Raw genomic sequence first — 9172 nt, 5'->3', positions numbered from 1 at the left:
GAATACAGGAGAGAAGAGAAATCGAAAATAAAAGGATAAGATAAAGCAACCTAGAGGCTCAGAATCGCGGACAAAAAGTTGATGACTAACACCACTGCCAGCAAGAGAGGTGGCAATTGAATTTACAGCCTTGGGATTCTGAGGCTGGGCACCATAAAAGTTATCTCAATTCTCATCGACTAAGAGGGGAAGATTCTTATTTTACATCAACATAGTATGGGATAGTTTTTAAATATGTTACTTTATTTGAAGTTTACTAGTATTTAATAATCATCTGATGGGGGTATATCTATGATCTGTACCTACCTTGTGTTGTGAATTAATTAGACAGAGCTGGAGTAGACTAAAACTTAATTGGCCTCTTTTTCTCGCTATCTTATTTTCTCTCCTCTCTTTTCTTTACCTTCTTTTACTTACTGTCCCTATTTTGGATCTCTCTCTCTCTCTCTCTCTCTCATTCTTATTTCCTTGTTAAGTTTTTGAACAATTATTATGCTTGTCTACTGGTTCATTTACCATTGTCACATGTGATTCTTGAGGTGGTGTATACCACACTTATATTGGTTTGTAAGACTTTTTTTCTAAAGATGACCAATTACTTCATAATAGATGTGCCAAATGTTGGGTTGAGTCCAGTTCCATCCCAAAATGACTAGTCACTTGGGAGGCCTATTGCTCAATCTTATAACCCACTGAACTTTTTTTCTTATTTTTGTTTGTGGAACTTTTTTTCACTCAACACTCCTCCCCACGTTCAGGCTACACATAACGGGACGCACAGACTCCTACTCTATGGAGTCTCAACATACAAACTTCTAGCTCATAGAACTCGCAACATACAGGCTCCTACCTCTTGGAGCAACAACATACAAATTACTTGGCATGCACAAACAGGGCCTCGGTCCACACACACAACTTGCTTTGATACTATATTGGATTGGCCCAGTTCCATCCCAAAATGACTAACCACTTTAGAAACCTATTGCTCAACTTTACAACCCATTAACTTTCCTTCTTATTTTTCTATATTGGAACTTTTTTCCACTCAATAGCAAACAAAGCCAAATATTCACACACAGTTTGCTCTTTAATTCATTGACACAATTCCATTTGCAGTAGTAGAGAGGAATTTTCCATCAACATTAACAAGTTGCATTAAACATGTGGGTGAAGACAAGACAAGTGGAGGCGCTGCATCAATAGATACGTCTAAGACGTGGTAGCAATTGATTGTTCATTGAATGTAACTTAGAATTTACTTTTTAACTAATTTGTTTGGGCCACTTAAAGTTTTGAGTTTATGGTAAAGTGTCATGCATGATCTTGTTTTGGTAGATTTTAAGCTTTGGATTTTCCATTTATCTCAAGGCCCTTGTAATTAGAGTGCACCTCACTTAGAAATTCTAGGTGCTTCATTGCACTTATTCTATTGAACTTGGTTCTAATTTAGAAGTGTGAGTACTTCTTATTACTCCTACGTCCAAAAACGAACATCTATCTGTCAATGAAAATATTGTTTGTGAAATCATAACAAGTGTTGCATCATCCGAATTCTAGTCCATTTTCATTGGAAATGCTCTCAAATATTTGAAATGCTAATTTGTAGATATTATGGCAGGTTCCAACCAACTTATACAAGATACCATTTAAAATTTAAAGGTGAAGCTGATTGATGGTTTTAGGTGTAAATTTTAGTCTTATATGTGAACTTCTTGAGATACTCAGCACCTGGCAAGTGGTTGTTGGTATCTGAAGAAGTTTCTTAGAAAGGTGAGAGAGATGTATGACTAAGGCAAGATAAGAAACCACAACAGCTAGAAGCTGCCTGCTGCTTACTTGCTCCTTCAGTCTGAAGTTTTTTTTTCTCTAGTATGACATCACCCATGTCAAGAACCCAGCTACAATAATTTACCAAGCCCATATCTAGCAGGGTTCATTATCTACAAGATGACAGTGATGATTGCCTTTAAGAGTGAGTGGACTTGGAGCTGCAGAGGCCTCTTTAATGCTTCAGGAGTTGTAAGATGCTCCAGAGGTCAATGTGAATCATATCCCAACTTCCTCTATTCAGCTCTCATAGAGGCAACTCTTTTACCAGGAATAGTCGACCAAATGCCAGAGAGGAAGGGTAAAAGAGGCAGTAATGGGTGCTTGAATTATATCTTTAGCAAAAAAATGCCAGTAATCTTAGATGCTAGAGAAATAACCATATGTCAACATTTCTACAAAGATACTGTTCTTACTCCATTCACCCTAAAACATGTCCATCTTACTGAAGATTTTAAGCATAGTATCCAGTTAATTTCAACTTTCAAATTCTCAAGGTAAGTTCTCCAGCATTTGTATTTGGTTACCTTAACAGCACAACTCACTGCAATGCTCCACGGAAGGTGATGTAATAGCAAGGGTTTTTTGCAATTAATATGCTGTATTATTCACTTTTTTGAGCATTTTCTGTTAGATCTTTTGGAGCATAGATCTTTGGTAGAGGCAAAATTCATAGCCGTGTAGGGTGATTCAAAGAATAGAGAAACAAATTTCAGGTGGTGAATACAGCACTAATGTTTAACTGCTTCACATTGTAAAGCTTGCGGGATTGAAATCAGCTTTGACAAATTTCTTGAGGCTTATCTTCGTTGTACAATATAGGCACCAGATGCTCTTATCAAGTCTTGCATGGTGAAAATCTGAACCCATTTCAGGTACAAGAAGCAGATATGGGAAGAATCTAATATAAAAAATGAAAATGATATGAATACCCTTTGTATAAATGGAAAGGCTCATTTTCGGATTGCTTTATCCTGGATTTGTTGATACAGTAGTTTCTTTTCTCAAATCTGTACTGCTCGATAACCTGTTGAAAAGAACAAGGCGATTGATGAATGAATTTACTGCAAAGAAATTGTAATGAACCGAAACGAATAGGAAGAGCTTTTTAACTTTTTAAGTTGGTGCAACTGTTCTTCTACTCTTCTGAACTACTGGGGCAACCAGCTTCCAAACTGCAAACAATATTGAAAGCGGCAATAAATTCCAAACTGAGAAATTGGACCAGTAGATATGGCTTCAGTGTTAAGCTAATTATCACATTTGGAATAAGTATTGGAGTAATTGTGTGCTGTGGGCTACAAATGCCTCACGGAGTACATTGTTCCCATCAAGTATGCATATTCCTCTCAATCTATCAGGAAAAGGACATGGACATTCTATACTAGTAAGTCTTACATGAGGAGCCTTTGAACAACTTACTGTAGATGCAAGCAGCGAGCCATTCATTCACAATTTTGACCCAGGTGCTCGTCCAGCCCACATCTATCGTCCATCTGCGTGGAGCACAAATATTCTTTCATGATTCTCATTTTCTTTTGAGAATCCCTGTTGACTCACGGGTAACCAAGAAGAAAAGTAAAGGAAAAGTTTATATTAAGTGAGGTTTGTGGAGTATACTTTCGCATGGTATGATGCTCCTTCCAACCGATCAATAGCATGGCAAAGTACATGGCTCCCATGGCGAAAACAAAGTGGAAAAAACCATAACCATATGGCACGTCATCTTCCCCCTGCGCCACCTCCGTCCTGAACTGCACAGATTGTTCTCAGATACATTCGCTAAAACTGTTCCGAAAAAAATATATAGCAAGAAAGTGAGTGGGCACACCTGAAATGCTTTGGAATCTAATCCCGTTGCAAATGTTGCTATAACCATAGCAAGGAGTGCAATAATGAAGCTCTGTTCACAAATGAGCCTAGTATTTAGAATAAACAACTATAATATATTCAAGGAGACACTGAGTTTCTAAAACTTTAAAAGAACAGCACAGCCACAAAACCATCCAAAATTACATGGGAGTCCTTAATATGAACAACTAAGATTCAAAGTTCTTTAGAAAGAATTAGTTGAGCTCAATATGAAAAAAATGATTGTCTTCTTGGGAAATTATGAGGTTACAGTTATATTATTGTTGCTCTGGTTAATTCTGTTGACCGTTAACTCAGGAATGTGATATTTTGAAATCATATATATTGCTTTTGGAAGCCAAGGGATGCTGAGGTAGCGGTTGCCATAGTTCTTTCCTGCCAGGGCAGTTCTGCAAGCTCTATGGGACTCAGTAGAAGGAAAAAACGAAAGCATTACTATGATTGTGAGCCAGTCTTCATTGGTTGCTGCTTCTACTTTACTGTCGCAGACTTCTGTTGTTGGTTCACTGCAAGATGGAATCCATATGACTTAATACACGCCAAAAGGATAGGATAATCAACACTTTGGCGGAGACCATCACAAATTAGCGACTTATATATACCTCCTAAGAGCAGTCCAACAGATAAATACAACATAGAGACCCATCAAGCCGGGGGTGAAGAACCCTCCGTTTACCTACTTCCGGAGGAACAGTCAGTCATTTGCAGCAAAAACTCAAAATAATCAAGAATCGAAAACAGGTTTAGGGTCCTAATTGACTTACTCTTGGATGGAGTGAGGCACATGTCATTAGCTGAAGCAGCAGCAATGTCCAAGTTATGAAGAAGATATTGAGCGCACACGATAGCTTGGGTACGTACCAGATGTACATCAGTATTATCCCCGACAAAGAAGCAACATATGAAGCAGTAGACATTATGTGTATGTGGGCTTGACTGCGCTTCAAGAATTCTCTTGGATTAGCTTTAAGTTTCATTGAATAACAAACTCCGGGAAGAATTTTTGAGCATTCAACCTTACCATTTACTCGTATACTTCTCTGAAGTAAGACAATCATTCAGCCATGTTATGAAACTGATTATGCTGATAAGTTGAATAAGAAGGAAGACCCTGAAGTTTGTTAGGGGAAGAAAAAGACGTTCCAATGATTAGTAAAGTAAGCACGACGAGAGTTGTTTATTATTAATTCTGACAAGTGAACAAAGCAAATGACGGAAAAGGCGAATGAGAAGTGTTGTTACCCGGCGCCAAAGTGTGCTATTTTCCCTGCAAAAGCCAGAGACAGCTTAAGATGACAACCTGATGAATGAAAAAAAATTGAATTTATCTCATAGCTTCTCCTGGCAGTGTTTAAACTATAACGAGTTACTGACCATATATGTCAATGACAGCAGGAGGAACGAAAAATGGAACACCCATGAAAGAAATCCACAGGAATATCTTAGCGATCCACCAATCCGAGTGCCATGAATCTCGAGGGTGGTGTAACTTTGATGTGCCAACAGTAGAAAGAAACATTATAAAGTAGAATGTCTTCTTCAAAGTTAAGGCTAAGATAAGAGGTTGAAGACTCACAAATTAACTAGCAGAGTAAAGTTGGGACTAGACGTGCTTCCCGTATAATAATCAAATAGACAAGAGTTAAGATGTTATAATGATCATAATCTAAGTGTCTTGCTCCTTAACTGTGTATCTCAACTTAAAACTGGTTCTGAAACCCTCACACAAGAAATTACTTTCAAATGCATTCAAGTCCAGAACAACCAGGACCTCCGGATCACATAAACAAGACCATTAAGCATAGCAAAAGTGACCAACTCCTAGAAGTATAAGATTTATAACGTATAATACATTGTTATAAGAATATTTTTCTGTTTTTATAAACTAGAGTTAAGTTTTTAATGGTTGAAATATGTATACAATTTTGGTGATATTATTATATATAAGAATTAATTTAAAATCTAAGAATATATCAATTAATTTGCCATTTTCAGAAGGAATATACGAAAATAATTCTAAAATAATGAAAAACAACGAAAAAAATAGGAAACACCAAATGGACCCTAATTTTCGGGCAGAAGAACTTTGAAAAGGATACAAAACAGCCAAGACTGACTCGGAGCACGCCCTCAGTACCCAAACAGTAACGCGCACCTTTGCACCCTTCGAGTCCTGTGCCAGAGCAACCAGTAAGCGAATCAGCTCATCACATAACCAATAGACCAATCATTTGATAATGTGGCTGGAGATTCCCCAGTTGGACGAAGTGATGGGCCTGGATGCGCGTGAACTTTAAGATCATAACGTTCCCATCCCTTTGAAAAGATCGGAACACGAAGGGTGGGTTAGGAAAAGGAAAGGAAACCAGGTCTATCTGTTTGTCGGGAAAGATTCCATTCCTTAGAGCACAAGCTTGTCCAAAGTATCATAATTTGAATTGTTAACACCCACTGTAATCCTATAAAGCACAAAGTTGCGGGTCTATGCAGTTCTCCGCCTTTTCTTTTCTTTTTTTCCCTATTTTTCGTTTCAATCATCAATCCTATTCCTATAAAAAGAACAATTACTGCAACAACTGTTGTGGCCTGGATTCCATGGCAAATATGTCCAACTCATTTACCCTGGAAGTAACTAGATCGTTTTATAAACTACCAGTATCTGCTGATGTACAGTCGGAACCTGAGAAAAATTGATCCTGAGCACTTCCAGATGACCATTGGGTTTGACCAATTTCTCTCAGTTATTCTGGATTTCTAAGCATACCCCACTAGAAACTTCCCAATTTGCTGAGGCTCATTGTATACTTCAAAATCATAAATCCCCTCATGTATACATATTTAACAAATCAACATTGAATGATAATAAAAGTGAGCGCTTTCATTTAAATTAGTTTGAGTTTTGATTAACAAAATATAAATTACTAAGGAATAGCTTGGATAAGTCAAGTGTTGCAATCTTGAACACCAATAAATAACCAAGATAATTCCCACTTGATATAAGTCACTGTTTGGCTGTTTGGGACTTTCCATCTTTAATTTTGGATGAATCGTTAAGATCATGTAAAATTGATTTGGACCTATATAACTAGATTGCTCTCATAGAGTGCCCTACAACTAATTTGACAGTTTTCAATGTGCGTGGGATATTCAGCTGTTCTTGATATTGATTAGTAAATATTTTGAACGTCAAAGGCTAAGAGAGAGGAAGAGACTTACTCTCTAGGTCCGACAGAACGGGTTGGCCATAGTCTCGAGCCATCCAAGCCCAAAGGTTGGTAAGAAGAAACATTAAGCCATAGATGTACCTCGCCGTCCAAGGATTGTTACTGCACCAAGACTTCTTTAATGACTGCAGGTATCTCTCGTTGCTGATGCTCTCGCCGACTCTCCCACACTCCATCTGTGTCTCCATTTCTTCTTCATCTTGGCGCCTCATTCTCTTGCTCTCTCCGAGACCCGAGTTCTAGTTTCACATCACATATATCTCAGCAAATGGAATATATCCTACACCCTCTGTTTCCCCAGAAGAGGATGGCAAAGTTTCGCTTTCGCTCAGTTGCTATTTTCCCTGCACGGCGAATAAATAGCTGTCAATACACGTTTTTTTCTTTTTCAAGGATTGGTTAATCGATTGCTGCGGTCAAAAAATTTCTTTTCGCTTTTCCTACAGCTCCTTTTTTGGCAAAATTTCCTACAGTTGGGTACGGTTGCTACGCCACGCCATATACTGTTCCAGCAATCTGTTCGAAGCCGTCTATTGTGACCTTCCACTCAGTTATTTTTGTTGCATCTTAGAGAGATGACAAGCTTGGAACGCGACACTGGATTGAGAATCACTGAACAAATGTTCTTCACATAAATCAGAGTTCCAGCAGTAACAATGGGCATTATCTGCCAACAAAATATATCACATGACCAAACGACCGATCCGCCCTCTAGGTCGCCATGGAAGCTCAACAGAAGGAAACCAGCAGACAGGGATGCATCCACTTTTCAATTCTTTGTTGGTCCCACTATCCTCCATTCATCACATGCTTCCTGACTTATAATCTAATAGGTGGATTGTAAAGGATGCACAAGGAAAACCACGTTGGTGGATCCGACTGGACAGTCATGAACTATCACCTCAAGATGAGCAAATTTACCTCGTCCTTTGTGGACCACTTTAGAAAGTTAGAAAAGGTATTGTACAAATCATAAAATCAGTAAAGAAACCTTCACTTTTCTTTTTTGTTTTCTCAACGAGGCGGCACAAATTGCTGCTATGTGATTTCGACTTGCAATGAAAAGCATTAAGCGGTAAGGAAAGGGAAAAAAAACTACCACTAATGGTAATGAACTTTATATGTAATGGTAAAGAAAGAGCAGTACAATTTCTTTATGCCTTCTAATGCGGCTCTGTCATCCATTACGATCATTCTTGTATGTGGTCTATTCTCCGAACTCCATTTGATTATCTTTTTGGGTTTTTAGAATAGAAAAGGTCCAGAAATCCAATTTATTCTTTCTTCAAGCCGATTTTGGTGGAAACAGAACAATGGAAGTAACTCGTTCGAGATAAACAGCTCAAAGAGTGTAAAAATAAATCAATTGATTTGCGTCTACGTTTTGCAGAACTTTTACGTTGCCAACTTTAATTGCTTGGCGCCCTCAGTTATGATTAAATAGAAAAAAGAGAAACAAAAAAACAAGTTACCTTACACAATGCTGAAACGATGCACTAGAAGAAAAGTTTTGCTTACAGGAAACCAATGCCGTGATCTGCAAACTACGGCAATCGACAGCTGAAGAAACAGATTCTCAACAATCATCAAACTCATAAACAAGGACAATCACTCCATCTAAGCTACAAACAATCTCATAGAGCAAATACTAGCGATTTCTCAAACAAGCATTGTGATCGGAACCGAAAAAACAAACAATCATTCGCAAGCACGGTTAACAGAGGAGAGAACGACAAGAAGTCCCCTCTTCCAAACAGTAATCTTAAATCGTTACCTCAAATCGCAATCAAACTCGTCCCAGACCGTCAGCTTAGTTAACTCCTCCGCTTCGTGAATGGAATTGTCAAGAGAATAACCTTCAGATCTGCAGAAGAAATGATACTTGCAAGAGAAGCTAGTGGTGTTGAGGCCTTGGAGGCTTGAACGGAAAACGGAGAGATGGAGAGGGAAGGATCTTTGTCGAGGTGGCTTTATTTTTCTTTTTGTTTGGTTATAGCAAGCGAAGAAAGAGAGAGAAGCCAGGGTTTTGCTTTAGTTCTCTTTTAAAGCTTTATTTTCCCCTTTTTTTCCCGCGTATGCCTTCTGGCACGCCCCCTTCGCTTCAAATTATATATTATAGATTTTCTTTCTTTCTTTTAGAACAAAAGAGTGACAGCGACGGGGACTCACATGACGAGAATAGTAGGGGTCAATCCCTTAACAATTAATTTCACGCACATTATATAGTTAATTTAATTAAGCCATTAGTG

The 9172-nt window shown here is 38.2% G+C and overlaps 1 protein-coding gene across 2 annotated transcripts; it reads right to left on the bottom strand.

Annotated features, from left to right (window-relative positions):
* Positions 1 to 2525: 2525 nt before the first annotated feature.
* On the bottom strand, positions 2526 to 8928 carry LOC137950341 (uncharacterized). Of its 2 annotated transcripts, XM_068796746.1 has the most exons (15): positions 8698 to 8928; positions 8396 to 8483; positions 6916 to 7267; positions 5799 to 5872; positions 5074 to 5233; positions 4942 to 4966; positions 4721 to 4810; positions 4464 to 4635; positions 4302 to 4375; positions 4136 to 4205; positions 3659 to 3730; positions 3448 to 3581; positions 3250 to 3323; positions 2941 to 3002; positions 2526 to 2854 (listed from the first exon to the last, which is right to left on the bottom strand). In XM_068796746.1, exons 3-14 carry the CDS (start codon positions 7133 to 7135, stop codon positions 2944 to 2946), a joined length of 1224 nt encoding a protein of 407 aa, XP_068652847.1. In that variant the 5' UTR covers positions 7136 to 7267; positions 8396 to 8483; positions 8698 to 8928; the 3' UTR covers positions 2526 to 2854; positions 2941 to 2943. The 2 variants fall into 2 exon arrangements, with proteins under 2 accessions (XP_068652847.1, XP_068652848.1); XM_068796747.1 differs by lacking the exons at positions 2526 to 2854; positions 2941 to 3002; positions 3250 to 3323 and having other exon boundaries at positions 3470 to 3576.
* Positions 8929 to 9172: the final 244 nt, after the last annotated feature.

The sequence above is a fragment of the Aristolochia californica genome, unplaced genomic scaffold (assembly GCF_029961685.1).
Source record: "Aristolochia californica isolate CCGP_79_NKW_82.1479 unplaced genomic scaffold, dmAriCali1.0.hap1 SCAF_14, whole genome shotgun sequence".
Classification (NCBI taxonomy): Eukaryota; Viridiplantae; Streptophyta; class Magnoliopsida; order Piperales; family Aristolochiaceae; genus Aristolochia; species Aristolochia californica.
Note: the sequence above shows the minus strand (reverse complement) of the source record. Positions and strands in the feature narration are given on the sequence as shown.

Bases quoted from the DNA above. Each gene is read 5' to 3' on its own strand.
- LOC137950341 (XM_068796746.1), bottom strand. From the start codon at position 7,135: ATGAGGCGCCAAGATGAAGAAGAAATGGAGACACAGATGGAGTGTGGG. The intron at 4,967-5,073 runs GTCAGTAACTCG...TGGCTTTTGCAG, and splicing joins TGCTGTCATTGACATATATG to GGAAAATAGCACACTTTGGC. The intron at 4,811-4,941 runs GTAACAACACTT...AACAAACTTCAG, and splicing joins ATAGCACACTTTGGCGCCGG to GGTCTTCCTTCTTATTCAAC.